The 16,514-nt window shown below is 42.8% G+C and overlaps 1 protein-coding gene across 2 annotated transcripts in view; it reads right to left on the minus strand.

Annotated features, from left to right (window-relative positions):
• The window catches only part of SPTBN1 (spectrin beta, non-erythrocytic 1), a 228,288-nt gene that overhangs the window by 75,087 nt on the left and 136,687 nt on the right, over positions 1-16,514 (minus strand). For both annotated transcript variants that reach the window (XM_048518642.1, XM_048518650.1), the window contains 2 exons: positions 2,923-3,096; positions 1,396-1,487 (listed from right to left, as the gene is read on the minus strand). In XM_048518642.1, coding sequence (XP_048374599.1) covers positions 1,396-1,487; positions 2,923-3,096 — 266 coding nt within the window. The remainder of the gene's footprint in view (positions 1-1,395; positions 1,488-2,922; positions 3,097-16,514) is intronic.

A 16,514-nucleotide genomic window follows, 5' to 3' on the forward strand; every position in this document is an offset into this window, starting at 1 on the left:
CCTCTAAGAGGAAATGAGTCTTTTGCTCTAAAGTTGCTCTAGAAAATGTGGGCTGCTTATTAAAACATGCTACAATCCATTTAAGTCTCAGTTGGAACACATAAGAGCATTGCAAAAGGATATATACCAAGGAATCAACTGACTGAAGGGGGAAGGGCATATTCAGTGGAGCGTAATCCTTGAGACTCCAGATGAGCTGCGGATTCCAATTCCTATCAGTTCCTGCCAGCATGGCCAATTGGCCATGCTGGAAGGGGCTGATGGGAATTGTAGTCCATAACATCTGGAGAGCCAAAGGTTCGCCACCATGGGCATAGCCTGTCTGAAAAAGGGATCTTTAGCAGATGATCCAGCAAAACCACTGAAAAGGGGCAATTGAATCTTGCGTGCACAAAGGTTCCACATAGCTTTAAACTAACCAAGGAGTCCAAAACAAGAAGGAAGATTACCCTTAGATAGAAAGGCCCAGGGCAAATGGAGAACATGTCACCCAAGCATCAAAATAAGTGTAAGTCTTCTCTCTAGCATAGATCAATTTGGCCACATGTTTTTTTTTTACATTGATCTACAGAGAAGGAGCAAAGGTCCTCTACCTTCAGATTTAAAGTGATAACTTGTGTTCAAAAAGCTGGAGCCACAGAGACTTATAAGAGTCCCTGAGGGTTGAACTTGGCAAACCTCCCTCCAGAGCCACAAAGAATAGATGAAATCAGAATTTAAAGGCGCATACCCCATGCGCAAGTTTCTCTTGAGCGAAGTTCAAACTCATATTGAAGGGCTGATGATGAAATACACCTAGGGAGCCCCCAACCATTTACAGAGTTGTCAACAGCAGAAATCCATATAGGGGCCCCGTACAAAAGTTGTGAAATCCCTACTGTTAAAGACTCTAATAGCTGCTAAAATATAATGTGCTCCATTGGAAAAGAAAAACCACATAATTGCCTTCATAGTAGCCAATTCGGTATGGCATCTCTAAAACAAGGTGGAATGAAATAAGATATCCAGATACCTAAACAAGGAAACCCAGCCTGTCGATTAATTGTTTGCCTGCTGAGCTGGCAGGTGATTGAGCATTCTTAAGACTCAAGATGTCAAAACTGAGATGAATTCATTTTTCTCATCTATCCCAGAGACTTCTGGGAAGACAAAATTTGAAACATAAGTTGTTCCCCCAGAACATCTCAGATCATCTCGTATTGCTGGCAGAACACTTCCGATATAGTGCTGCAGCAGGAACTTTTCTGTACTTCAGCACAGTTATCTGCTTGGCATTAATTGAATCCACTTAAAGAAAGACACGTTGCTGCACATTTTAAATGTGGTTTAGTGACCACCCATTCCTGCCACGAAACGTTGCAAAAAGACTTTTCCAGATAACCACTTAAGACTCACCCAGCTGTCTTCATCTGGCACCACAACAGCAGTGCATCTTTTGCAGACTTCTTCTCTTTGTTGTCTTCTGTTTCAACACTGATATCCTGGATCTGCAGTGTCATACATCATTGTTAGCAGCAGTTTGCTTGCCAATTCATCAGCCAATTTATATTCTACAATTGCCATACTTGCAAGAAAACAATACAAGCACCCACCAGTGTGGGAAACCAGTGAGCAGAAGAAAACATTAACAGCTGAAGAAACATGTCAACAGCATCTGCCTTTTAAAAGATTCAGGCAAAGTTTACAAGTGGCATGGATTCCAACTTCAGAATTAAAAATCTGTCACTCTATTATTTTGGTTGTTGTTACAGATATGGTTAAAAGTCTAATGGGAATCAGGTGAAATTTTGCAAAACTACCTTAAGGCATACAAAATGCACTAAATCTGCATGATATTCTCACAGTATCATTTGTTTTTTGATGTTTCCAGAGGGAATTTGAAAGTCTTAAAAATTACAAAGGACACAGTCAGTACTATATAATTTTCTTATTACGCAAGTAACCTATGCCCTTGCTGTACAAAAAGATTGTTGTCCTTTTTTATCAATTTGCCTTGCTTTGTTGAAACTCACAGGCTACATTCAGGCATCACAATAAAACGGCAAGCAAATTACGACAATGAACAGTGAAATCTGGGCAAGACAGCCATTGTAATCCGCAACTAATAACTCCAACAAAATGTATTCAGAGAAAGAATAAAACCAACAGGTCTCTCTTTGAGGAGACATTCCAGCAGTAGATTGGGTGAGACAAACAATCTTTTAAAATGTTACATGGAACTCAGCCTAGGGAAGCCCTAGATCCTCAAATGAACAGCTAGATTTGCTAGCTCTTGGTCCCAGATACCATGGCAATTGCTTTAATTTTGAGTAAGAGAAGGAATATTTGGGAAGTACACTGTGGTACAGAGCTGGGAAAAACAGTTCTTTTTCTCAACTTTATCTGTTTTAAAAAGTCATAGTTCTCAGGTCAAAGCTGGTCCTCTATGGAGAACATAATATAATCTAGTACCCAAGGATGACATAAGGAGAAGATAGGGTAGCCAGGTCCCTCCTGGCCACAAGTGGGGAGGGGGGGAATGTAGGGTTGCCAGATATGGGTTGGGGAACTCCTGGAGATTTGGGGATGGACCTGGGAAGGACATGGAGCTCAGTGGGTTACAATACCCCGCCCGCCCCCCGCATCCATTTTCTCCAGAAGAACTGATCTCTGTAGGCTGGAAATGAACAGTTAACTCCAGGTGATTTCCCAGGTCTCACCTGGAGGCTGGCATCCCCAGAAGAAGAACAGCAAGAAGACTGGTGTAGAACCCCAAGAAGGAATCTGACTAAAGGAACCTTTACTTCAACAAAGCTTTCCCTAGTCTTAACCCACAGGGGAAGAAAAAATATCTTGCAGATCACTGCCTAAGGCAAGGCAAACACTGAGGAACAAGGTGCAGACTATCGCCAGCAGAAGACAGAGATGAATTTTCTTTGTTACCTGGAATCTCAATATAATAGTCCAAATAAGGCCAAGTGTTAGTCTGTGATTCCCATCCACAATGTCGTGGGATCCCATGTTCTCAAGATGCACTCGCTGTTCTTTCAAGAACTGGAGGGCTTTGTCAACATTCTCCAAGCAGTGGATGCGCATCCTTCCCTTTGTTGGCTTGGGCTTTTTGTTTGTTTGTTTTTAAAAGGAAGTCAAGAAAGAAAGAAAATTGTTACTGGAGAGGCAATTCAAGATTTAATCATTCTAAATAACGAACTCATTTTTAGTGTCCAGGCCACCTAAGTTTTCTAGCCCTTACGATAGTGGACAAAGGTGGGAGAGTATAAAAGTTGAAACATCGTATTTTTCATACAGCTGTCTCACGCATATCCAGAAAAGAATGCAGAATGGCATATATGTGGGTTCTCTTTTGTATCTTCAAAACCACATAGGGACAGCCAGTGGTGGGATTCTAATGATTTAACCACAGATTTCCCACCCACCCCCCTTCTGCCCACTTATCTGGCTGCTGCGCCCCACCTTTTTTATGTTGGGCCGGGAGGGGAGAAGCAAAGGAAGGAGGGGGCTGTAGCTTGGCCCACGTGCTGCCAGGCCGGACGCCAGGCCAGGATTCTTTCACCAGCCAGCTGCAGGAGGCAGCTGGCCTTGGAGGGTGCTGCACGCCTGGGGAGCAGCTGCACAGCCCGGGGGGCCTTTCTTTGGCATTGGCCAGGAAGCCCAGGTGGGCGGTGGCCACCAGAGGCCCCCCAAAAGGGGCCAGCCAGCCGCAGATCCTTGCCTGGGCTGGCAGCGTGGCATGCCAGGGTGGCCTTCCAAGCTAGGGTAGTGGCCAGGAGGCCTGGGTGGGTTCCAGCTGGGCTGCAGCCACCAGTTATCTATCGGGCTGCATGCCTCTGGGTCAGTGGTGTGGCCTTTGGGGGAGGCCTGCTTGCACCCAGCTGCTTCGGGGCTCTAAAAGCCCCCTTGCTCCCCCTCCCCTAGGAAAAGGAAGGACAGGGCTTTTAGTGCCTCAGAGCAGCTGGATGCTCCAGGGCTCTGAAAGCCCCCTCACTCCCCCTCCCCTGGGATGGTGGGATTCATTCAGAAGGTTTACCAAACTACACAAAAAATTAGTTACCGGTTCTCCTGAACTGGTGCGAACCAGCTGAATCCTACCACTGGGGACAGACCAAGGTCACTCAAATAAACTTCAAGCCTGAAAAGGGATCTGATCCATTAAACAGTACACCAAGCCATCTGTTTGAAGATGTCAGAAAACCTGGGGCTTGGAGGAAGCAACACTTCTGCATTTCATTTGCTGCCCCCACCCCCCACCCCCCTCTCCTTTGCCTGTGAATTTACACTGCCCTTTTGGAACCTTAGTCTTAATTTCCACCCTTCCACCACACACACAATTCCACCTTTCCACCACACACACAATGCACAGACTTGGAACTTGCCATCAGAGCAGATTAAGAAAGCTTAATAAAACATACGCAAGCTTGCAACAAATATCCAGCTTCTAATACAGAAATCTAAGCCCTTGACAATAAATCATTTGTGACAGAGTTAAGACCCTGGAGGTTTCTCCTAATGATGCTACACGTTTTATTTTGCTTTCCTGCAAAATATTCTGCCACCCATTTTTCATGCACCCTTGCCTGGCCAAAGCTTTCCTCCCTTGGTTTGCCTCAAGTTGAATTTTATAATACAGAGCATTCATGATGTTGGTTCAGCTTCTCCAAAACACTCTTATTCTTGTGATTCTATACACACATTCCTTGCAGTGGTGGGAAAGTGCTAAACAAGCAAAAAAGAAAAGCTTTGCATGCACACAGTAATGAGAACTGGTAAGAGTCCAGGGAACACCGTCTGCCAACATGTAAACTCTTTTTAAAGGGTGATCAGAGTTGGGGCCACAAGCTGATTGAAGAGACCTCATGAGAAGGGAGCTTGACTAACTCTTTTGGGGTCTTTTAAAAAAACCAAGATAGATGATAGGAAGAAGGAATTTGTTCCAGCTAGCTTCCATAAAAGAACAAGAAGTCATTCAACAACGCTAAAGCAAGTTCTTCAAGACAAGATGCAAATTGTACAAAAGCTACATCAAGAGCAATTGTAAAGTTGGTGCATTAAATTGTTTCTGTGCAGCTCATAAAACTGAGTGGCGTCCTATTGCAATATATAACACTGGGGCCCATTATGATGCACAGGACTGCTTTGTAACAAACAGTACAGAAAGGGACTTCATCTACTCCAACCCCTGGAATCAGGCAGGGTTTTCCCATTATGATACATCCCGAACAACTTTGAACTAGATGTTCCAGGTCAAGATCCGTTTAACACAACTCTCCTGTTATGTGAGAAAGTGGACCAAGCCCATGCAGGTTGTCTTTGTGCTTATGCTAAGGTGGTTTTCCAAATGGCTCATCTCATGAACTCAGGCCAGCATTTGTGACCCATTTCTAGAACCTTCACCACAAATGGAGCTTGTGCCATTCACCATGAGCAAAACTGCACCTCTGCATGCTACAGCCCCGCTCCTAGTGAGCCCCAGTGGAGTAAGAATCAGTTTGGATTCTTTGGATTCAAGAACTTTCCACTCTCTGTGTGGTTCTCAACCAACCAAGATAACAATAGAGAATATTTACTGTGCATTTTCAGTGTCTGAAATGCCCCTTGAGAGCTGCTATTTTAGTTGCCTTATGGGAGGACCTACTGGTAGTGTACCTAGGTAGATGCTGATGGTGCCACAACTTCTGCTTAGCTTGGTATACACACTGAGAGAAACAGAAGGACCATGGGGTGAGGACACTGGATGGTGGAGAAGCTTCTACTGGGCTCTTCTACTGGGCTCTTCCTAACTTATCCTAATTTGTCTATGCCTTCTGCCCACAATTTTGGTCTTGACATCGGTTAGTGCAACATAGAATAATATCATTTGCCAGTCTTAAAGCAATTCGCATGAAAATAAAAAATCTTGATGCCAATGAAATTCCTTTCCAGCAAGTACACTTACAGAATGATCTGATGTACACTGATTTGGAAAGAAGTTAAATAGATCTTATTACCTAGTAAGTGTGCTTAGTTCTAATGTCTGGAAACGGCATCCGCTGCTGTCCCACACTTCACTGTGCCCCACCTGAAACCTTCCTGATTGGGCCCAATTGTCCAGCATGCTGCCGGCCACCACCCCCACCACCCCGCTTCACTGTGGGTGTCAGAAAAGCAGCGGACAAAGACACCAGGCAGAAAAATGCTGCCACAGCTGCCCAGTCCTTGCAGGCATGCAGATTGAGCAGGGGAGGCCACCAAGAAGCAGTGGCAAGAAGCCACCCTAGCAGCCAGCAGCCAGGAAGGCCAGGCCTTCCAGTGGTGGGCAGGCTAAACCTAACCTGCAGCAAGGTGGGCAGGTACGGAAGCATCTCACCCTGCCCACGCCTATGAGGGGAGGAGGGGCCAGGAGCACAGGGCCTGGACACAGACAGACAGATGGCTTGTGGTTCTATGGAAGAGTGAAGGAGGGCGATTAGGAACCAGGCCTGGGAGGAGGGAGAATATAAAAGGTGGGAGGGAGACAGACGGGGTGACAGTAGTAGTGTAGGAGAGATGGAGAGACACAGCTAGAGAGATACTAAGTGAGATAAAGAGGAGAAAGAGGAGCAGGAGAAAAAGAAGAGGGAAAGTGGGCGATCCTCGCAGCCAGGACCAGCAAGACCCTGCCCAGGCTTGCTCAAGACAGCAGGGCCGGCCACCTGCCAGAGGCTAACATGGTGAGCCCGTCCTCAGGGTTCAGCCCTGTGGCTCCAAAAATTAGTGAGTTGCACCACCCGCTCCCTGACCAATGGGAGTGAGCTCAGGCTGAAGATTGCCCAGGAAGGGGAAGGAGGAACAGCACACCCAGCTACCCCATATCAAGGAGAGGGGAGAGCTCCACAAAAGACTTAGAATCAGAAACTTTAACACATTGTGTCTTCTGGAGAAAGTAGTAAAACAGCTGGTAAAAATAGACCTGTTTGGGAAATGACTGAATCAGCAATCAGGTATTCAACCAAAACTTTAGCAATGAGATTTAGTTGAATATGGATTCAATAAGTGTAAGTTAACTGGTCACAAACATAGTTGTGACAAAAACAGAAGTTTTCAAGCTGCATTATGTATCCTAAGGAAACCTGGTGTCAACATATGGTATAAACATAAACTCTGCTAGGATTGCCCTTTTGTATACCAGTAAGTCAGCAGAAATTACTTCCACTTCCACACTGCAAAGGCTGTTGCAGGGACAGTATGTGTCAGCTCTAACCAAGAAGCATAAAAGAGAACAGATCTCATGTTAGCTTTCTAGGTCACAACTCAGAGAACTATCACGGCAACCAGGAGTAAGCAGAGCCAAGTCCAAGTTTGCCAGCTCTGCTTGGCTCAGCCAGTTGGTGGTAGTTCAAAATGCAGTGACGGGTAAACACACCCCTTGTTGACCAGGTCTAAGGAGTACAGTTCCTGCCTGGCTTGCTCCTGGACATTTTTAATTTCCTAGACTGACCATGGATAGCTTCTCCTGCCTGTTCTATTTGTAGTCTGGTGTCCCACCATCCCCTTCTATTTTCTCAATCAGCAGGAGAGAGGAGAAAGAGACCTCAAAAGGAACAATCTACAGTTGCAGCTACAAGGTTGTACAAAACAAGATTGTTCAGATTACAAATGTCTACAATGACTGTTATAGCTTGATTTTAAGGTTAAAAGGCAGTTTCATGAGAAACTTAACTCCTCGTAGTCATGCTATTCTTATTGGATCAGGAGTCAGGGACATCTTTTCTGCCAGTGTAAGTGCTTTGCACATGCTCTCTCACATAGAAGCACACTGGGGTGGCTAATTCATGAGTAGCATTCATGAACTAACAATCAGTGATGATACAGGCACGTCAACTTCACACATAAGAGACAGCATGTTGTAGTGCTTAAGAGTGGCAGACTCTAATCTGGAGAACCAAGTTCAGTTCCCCACATCTCCACATGAATTCTGCGGGCCAGTCACAGTTCTCTTAGAACTCTCTCAGCCCACTAGGAGGCAGCAATAGCAAACCACCTCTGAACGTCTCTTGCCTTGAAAACCGAGCAGGTCACCATAAGTCAACTGCGACTTGGTGGCACTTTCCACCACCACCAAGTCTACACGTGAATAGGCCAACTCACTGCAAAAAGTCTACATTTACGTATGCAAGCCACCATCACATCTGTTTCAGCCCTCAGAATGGTGCCTGGCATTCCATTTTTCAACTAAGGAACAAAAGTATGAGTACAGAGAGTGAATTTTCCTCACTACAATGCCTTGTTGCAAAGCACTCACATCTTCTTTTCTTGTGACTAACTACCTTTTCCTGTGATCTGGAGAGTAAAAGTTAAGGGGGAGAGAAACAAAAATGATCTCATTGTGGGGGTCTAATACAGATCCTGACTGAAAAGTTGGATGATGCCTTCCTAGAACAGATGACCAAACCTATACAAAGGAGAGAAGTAGTAGTAATGGGAGATTTCAATTATCCTGATATTTGTTGGAAGTCAAACTCTGCCAAAACTATAAGATGCAACAAATTCCTCACTTACCTTGCACACAATGTCATGGTTCAGAAGGTGGAAGAGGAAACAAGGGGATTAGCTATTTTAGATCTGTTCCTAACCAACAATGATGACCAGGTTAATGAGGTGGAAGTAGTAGGATCCTTAGGTGGGAGTGACCATGCTTTCCTGAAGTTTTTATACAGTTGAAAGGGGATGCGCAGTCAGACATATATTCTAGACTTTAAGAAAGCTGATTTCAATAAACTTAAGAAACTACTGATTGTGATCCCGTGGTTAAGAATACTGAAAGCGAAGCGAGTGCATGATGGATGAGTTTCTTAACAGTGAAATCTTGAATGTACAATTTGAAACAGTTCCAGATGAGGAGGAAAAATGGGAGGAGTCCAAGGAAACCAGGATAGAGGTCTAAAGACCTTTCAACTGAGGTGAGACTTAAAAGGGACATATACAAGAAATGGGAAAAAGTTGGAAATCCCCTAAGAGGAATTCAAACCAACTGCCAGAATGTGTAGGGAGAAAGTCAGAAAAGCTAAAGTGCAGAATAAGCTAAGGCTTGCCAGAGAGATAAAAATCATAAAAGGGCCTTTTTTGTTATGTCCACAGCAAAAGGAAGAAAAAGGATATGATAATGTCACTGAAGGTGGAGAAGATGGCATGATAAGGTGGAGAAGATGGCATGATGAAGGTATGATAAGGTGGAGAAGATGGCATACTAACTGGGAATGGAGAAAATGCAGAACTACTTCTTTGCCTCGGTCTTTTCCCAAAAGGAAAACAGTGCTCAACCAGGGGGAACTGGAACAGAAGCTACAGTAGGAGAAATTCAGCACAGAATAAATAAAGAGATGGTGCAGGAATACCTGGCTACTTTAAATGAATTCATATCTCCAGCGCCTGCTGAACTATGGTATTAAAAGAACTGGCAGGAGTAATGTCAGAATTACTTGCTATAATCTTTGAAGATCAGAAGTCCCTGTGAACTGGATGAGGGCTAATGTTGTCCCCATCTTTAAAAAGAGGGAAAAGGAGGACATAAACAATTACAGCCCAGTCAGCCTGACATCAATACCAGGAAAGATTCTAAATCATTAAACAGACATTCTGGAAGCACATACAAGGGAATGCAGTGATCACTAAAAGTCAACATGGGTTTCTCAAAAACAAGTCATGCCAGACTAATCTTATCTATTTTTTTGATACAGTGACAAGCTTGGTAGACAAAGAGAATGTTCTGTATAAAACATACCTTGATTTTAATAAGGCATTTGAAAAGGTTCCCCATGACATTCTTACAAGCAAGCTCATAAAATATGGGCTAGACAATGCTACTGGTAGATGCATTTGAAATTGGCTGACTGACCGAACCCAAAGGGTGCTCACCAATGGCTCATCTTCATTCTGGAGAAAAGTGACTAGTGGGGTACTGCAGGGTTCTGTTCTGTGCTCCAGTCTATTCAGTATTTTATCAATAACTTGGATGATGACATGGATAGGACATGCTAATCAAATTTGCAGATGACACCAAATTAATACCCTGGGAACTGGGTGTTTTAGTAGATTACAAACTGAACATGAGTCAGCTGTGTGATGAGGCAGCTAAGAAAACCAATGCAATTCTGGGCTGCATCAACAGGGGTATAGTGTCTAGATCAGGGGTAGGGAACCTGCGGCTCTCCAGATGTTCAGGAACTACAATTCCCATCAGCCCCTACCAGCATGGCCAATTGGCCATGCTGGTAGGGGCTGATGGGAATTGTAGTTCCTGAACATCTGGAGAGCCGCAGGTTCCCTACCCCTGGTCTAGATCAAGAGATATAATAATGCCACTCTATTCTGCACTGCTCAGACCTCACCTGGAATACAGTGTCCAGTTCACTGCAATTCAAGAAGAATATTGACAAGCTGGAACAGGGGAGGACAACCAAAATGGTAAATGGATTCCATACTCTAAGCAAAGTGACTTAGGAAGTTAGGTATGTTTAGTTTGGAGAAGCAAGGGGTGACATGATAGCCATGTCTAAATATTTGAAGGGATGTCATGATGAAGATGCAGAAAGCTTGTTTTCTGCTGCTCCAGAGACTATGACTAGGAGTAATAGATTCAAGGTGAAGGAAAAGAGATTCCACCTAAACATTAGGAAGAACTTTCTGACAGTAAGGGCTGTTCAACAGTGGAATATGCTGCCTTGGAGGTGCAGTCTCCTCTGGAGGTTTTTAAACAGAGGCAGGATGGTCACCTATCAGGAGTGCTTTGATGTGTCTTCCTGCATGGCAGGAGTTGGACTTGATGGCCCTTGTGATCTCTTCCAAATCTATGATTCTATTTTATGATTCTATGAGTCAATATGCTGCAGTGGTCCACTCTCTCAGACAAATTTACCTCCCCAGGGTTCTTGTTGCAAGGGGGAAAAAATGGAGGAGGGAAGAATGATGTTGTAAGCTGCTTTGGTTTTCCATTTGTGGCCCAAAATCCTGTTCTTAAAAAAATGCTGAAGGGGCTAATCTGCTTTTCATATCTCCAGGGCTTGATGAACTATGGTATTAAAAGAACTGGTAGAAGTAATATCAGAATTACTTGCTATAATCTTTGAGAACTCCTGAAGAACAGAAGTCCCTATTTCAATTTTAATGGAAACACTAACTGTACAGTATGGTGAAGTTATGTTTGACAAGCTCAAGAGGGGAGCTAACCAAAGCAGCTATTCTGGTCTCATTTCTGTCTTATGCCCAGTCCCTTATCTACTAGGCCAGGGGTCTGCAACCTGTGGCTCTCCCGATATTCATGGACTACAATTCCCATCAGCCAATTGGCCATGCTGGCAGGGGCTGATGAGATTTGTAGTCCATGAAAATCTGGAGAGCCGCAGGTTGTAGACCCCTGCACTAGGCAAAAAGCAAGCAACAACAAAATGTACCTTAGAGTAAGATTCTTCCTCTACTTTTGAAGGTGATGACAAGGCTCAAGTATTCACTGAATACAGAACAGCACCAAAGGGGAAAATCCTCAATTCAGACATCACACCAAACTACAATTTAGCTATGGTTTGGTGCAATGTCCGAACTGACCAGCTATGGTTTCCAAACAGAACTGGAAGCAGTGTGCTGAAAACGACTGCAAACAATGCTTTGTGCTGGCTATGGTTTGGCATGATGTTTGAATCGAGAGTCCATAGTTACAGCTCTGTCTCCAGTGTATCACAGAAACTGAACTGCTGATTAGAAATAAAAGGGCCCAAGCAGCATTAAATGGCAGCCCCCTGTATGTTTGGAAATGCAAACCATGGTTTGCATTTTCAAATTATGGTTAAAGTAAACCAGGGTTTCATGGGGTGCCGGAATTGAGCGGAAAAAACCTGAGGGGATGTAGTCTACTGAGGAGAACAGGACAAAGACAGGGCACAGGCTAGCTGTTTTTCAGCTAGCAAGGAAAGCAGCCTGTCTGCTGAGCCAACAAAACTTAATTATCACTTTCAAAATACAGCCAGGGGTAATTAGGATTTATGGGCTGCAGAACTCTTCACTTGGATGCCCATCAGCCAATGTGGGATAAGAAGGAAAGCACCATTAACCAGGGAGATGCTTTTTGCCTTCCAGCCCGCCAATGCAGCCCTGCATTTGCTACCTTTGATAATGAAGCATTTGTGTGCAATATCTTTTATAAAAACAGAATTTTTTAAAAATCCCATTTTCATTATGTTACTCAAAAGACATATAGCACATATAACCTTGTATTATTTAAGCTGCAAACTCACAAAAAGCAAAATTCTCTAAATATGTGCATAGCTCCATCATTTTTTTTCAGGTTAGTCATGAATCCTTTCTTTCCAAAGCACTACAAAAATGGGTATTTGAAAAAAAAAGCATTAAATTTAAGGTGGCAAAAATTAGAAGAAAAACATGTTGAAACCCCCCATTTTGACTATAGAACTGGAGCAGATAACTGGGAAGATCAGGAGCAATCAATGGCAGGATTCTTGTTCCTTGGACAGCTGTATAAAGGAAGAAATCTGGACATGTGCAACTTTTCTCATAGTTGCTGTGCTGCAACAATGAAAGCTGCCTGTAAAAATTCCACCATCTACATCAGTGTTTTCTAAACTATGTTTGGAAGCTTACTGGGGATTCCTCACAGAGAAGATCATTAATAGCAGATAAAATTTCTTGAAAGATGCTCTGATCTCTAACAATCTTCTCCTACAATAAGCAGATGCAAGAGAGTTGGCGTGGTTGGGTAGCTGCTAGTCCTTGAGTGCTGACACACAAGCACCAATCCCAGTCCCCAACTCAACTCATTTTTCCAAGTTACCCCTCCAACCCGAGAGATTGCCTCAGAGACCTTTTCAATACCACAGGGCTTGCTAGGGTAATTTCCCATTTCCAGCTGAGGGGGGCTTGTAGACAACAAGTGTGGACTCAAAAGGTTAGGATTCTGTGTCCTGCTCTGTTATTGGTCCTGCCACACAGCCTTACTACAAGATACTTACTCACTGTCCAGCCTCCTCATCTCACATCCTTCATTTGGTAGTATCATATGTGCAATAATAAACACATTTCCTCCTCTTTTTAGCCCTTAAATGAGGCAGCCAAATAGAGGAAGCAGGATGAGGAGGCTGGACAATGAGAAATGTAAACTGGTTTCTTTGCTTGCAGTGTTTATATTTGTTTAAAAATTTCAGCTATGTGTTGGGAACACATAAGCAAGACAACCTTAATTCCTTCTAATCTTCTCCCCTTAATACAATAAAGGGCAAAATTTACCAGAGAGAATCTGTTTATGTGAAATGACCTTTAGGTTTTCAGAACTTATAAAGAAATTATTGTTAAAGGAAAGGACTACTGAAGTGCTTTTTTATATAACAAAGTCTCTTGTGTTCCCCCCTCCCCCACACTTAGAGTGGGGAAGGCACCCAAAACACAGCCACTCACTGGATTCCTTACCCTTCTGCCTCTAGGAAAATAACATGTTCAGCTGTCTTTTAAATTTCCTAGTTTACTGACTTTTAGGAACTTTCCACTGAAAATTTGCTAACCTCTTCTAATATCTGATGGACCTCTTTCACTTTTCCTTGTTTCCTCAAATATTCAATGCTTCCTGACTTCTACAACATGTAAAAGAAAAAAAGACCACAAAAGCATAATATATATATATTTTTAAAAGATTAATTTTTCTGAACCCAATTATTAATAAATAAATTTTAATTAAAATGGTATCTGCTACTTCATGGGTTCGGTCAATTGCATAAGTGTTTATAAAATAAAAAAGACCAAGATTTTTTTTCCGTATTCCTCTCATCAGTAATGATCCTAAGCAGCAAATATTTAGGCCCCTTGGAAGATTCTACTTCCCTTCATATATCTGCGGAAACAGGATCTTGTCTACAAATGCTTAGCTCACAATCCATTTGCTAGTCTTAAGGTGCCACAAGAATCTCTGCGGCTTCACAACAGACAATCATGGATACTGTTCTATTTTATTCCTTTAAAAAAATAAAAAAGAAAGAAAGAAAACCATGCTGGGAATTGGCTAAAGTGAGCTTCAGTCACTACATTTTTGTAATGTATAATAAGAAGTATGAGGAACTTGACCAGGAGAAACAGAATACAATACCTGGGATCTTCTGAAACCAGGTGTCTTTATGGTTATGGCCTGCCAGTTCTAGCAGTCTGAAGATACCAGTGTTCAGCCATTTTGTGACTGCTTTCCTAAATGAATTTTTCAAAATGCAAGGAGCGAAGCTGTCATGCTGGAAATTGTCCTCAGTAGTCTAAATTCTGGGTTTTAACGTTTTGGAAGAGGACTTAGGCTTCAGGTATGATAATAATGTAGAGCACTGGGTTCTCTACTAGCATGCTGAACCCAAAATAAATAGTAGCAAGCACAAAGAATAAAACTCATAAGCACAAGAGCTTTAGCAAATGAGATTTAAAAACTAATCCTGCTAACACACTCTGGAATGCATGTAATTATGTCAAGGTTTTCACAAACTGCCTTATCTAGATGTTTGTTGTGGAAGAAGTGAAAGAATGTGCTCTTTAACCACAGATTACTGAAGTCATGTTCTTTCTAAGGCTTAGGTAAGCAGGCACAGAAATAGCTGTCTTACAGGGGAAAAAACTCATGCAGCTTCTAGGGCTTTCCCACAGATACGCTGCTCGATAGCCAAATGCATTGTTGGCAATGTTATCACAAGTGAAATAAAATAATGTTTTTTTCATGGGAGATCAAAGAAGAGATGGCCTGCTAGCCCCATCTTAACACCTGGATCCAAATTTCAAATCCAAATACGCTGTTTCAGTGCTTCCCATTCCACAATGCAAATATGTCTCCTATGGCAGACTGGGACAAACACAGGATAAATAAGGGCCATTTAGTCCACACACAACTATCTTCTTGCACAGAAGACAGTGTCTTCGGGACAGACAAGCACCTCCTACTTCCTACAAAATTCCCACCACCTCTGTTTTGCTCTGTAGGCCTCAGATGGAAGCCCAGGAATGATGTTTTCTAGACAATTGCAGATTTTTCTGCAAACCTGGAGAGTTCCCCAAGTTACAGAACTATCTGTTTTGGGTAAGTGTGGCCCAAATCCACATATTTCACTATCCACACATAGGGGCCAAACTTGAGAAATATATAGATCTGCCTCAATTATACATTAAAAGGTTCGGGCATGCATGCATGGTAAACCATTTCCAGTGCAATCCTAAACAGTTGTACCATTTGGGCTCACTGGACCTGTTCTTACCTTGCATCGTTTCTCTCCTTACAAAGAAAACCAGTCACTTCTTTTCTTATCTTGTGTACTGAGTTTTCATTTGTTAATGAAATAAACCCTCCTGGATCAGTCCACAGGTCCATCTTGTCCAGCATCTTTCTCTCAATACTAGCAAGTCAGTGAACTAATCTGTACACACAGAACTCACCTGCCCCTCTACCTATTTTGAGTGGTGAAATTAGTGGATCAAACAACTTTGCTGGCATGAAGTCTGAAGTTCTGTCACTGTTTAGGAAACACTAAAGAACCATACAAAATGCTGACACCTAAATGTGGCTTTTGGAGCACAGGGACTGATAGCTTAGAGCTGGAGTTTGCAACCAGTAGGTTGCAAGCCACCAATCGCTCACAGGCTGCTGCAAGATCACAAAAAGATCTGCCCTAGCCTTTAAAAACAAATTTTTCATCTCATAGGCTGATTACGCACAGGGCATCTGCTGTGCGATGGGGGCAAATGTGTGTCGTAACAAGAGATAGAGAGAGAATTAGAGAGCATATGGAGGGGAAGGAAGGGGATCTAGCACATGGTTTCCTTCTTCACCAGTGTGTGGTCCAGGGAATGGCTTTGCCTCTTTCTTTTTTGGGGAAGTTACATAGTAAAAGGGCCTACAATATCGACGTACTTGCTATCACAGATATATCGATATAAATACAATTTAAAGGGCTTTAACAAATTCCTTTATCTTGTAATTATGATCGCTAGCTTTGAGGCAGGCAGAGAATGGTTGCTCACGTGTAAACAGAGAAACACAAGGAGACCCCTCTGCAAGCCCACTGCACACTGAACAGCCCTGAGGTAAGTGTTCTATGCATAATGGGCCATAGAATCTTTCTTTATGCTGCTTTGCTGATGGCTTTGTTTCTGTTCCTAGAACAAAATAAAACATAGTAGCTTGGGGGTGGGGGGAGGAATGGCTCAGGATATTTTTTTATTACTCAGAAGTAGTTCTCATTAAAGAAATAGTTAGCAACTCCTGGCTTAAAAAGTATTCAGAAGTGCATGTCACTGAGGCTTCAAAGTCTTTAATAACTATGTTGCTTGTTACCACAATTATTTTTCTCAGGCGCTAAGGATGGTGTGTCAGAAGGAAAGTACATGTAGCTAATTTTCCATAGCTAATTTGTAAAAGAATTTGCTTAGCTACTTCTTTTGAAGTTTTATGAATTTCTTATTTCACTTCTCCAGAACTTGCAGCAAAAGTAAAAATTAAGAAACTTTTTAAAACATAGTTGACACACCCTTCTAAA

The sequence above is a fragment of the Sphaerodactylus townsendi genome, linkage group LG01 (genome assembly GCF_021028975.2).
Source record: "Sphaerodactylus townsendi isolate TG3544 linkage group LG01, MPM_Stown_v2.3, whole genome shotgun sequence".
Classification (NCBI taxonomy): domain Eukaryota; kingdom Metazoa; phylum Chordata; class Lepidosauria; order Squamata; family Sphaerodactylidae; genus Sphaerodactylus; species Sphaerodactylus townsendi.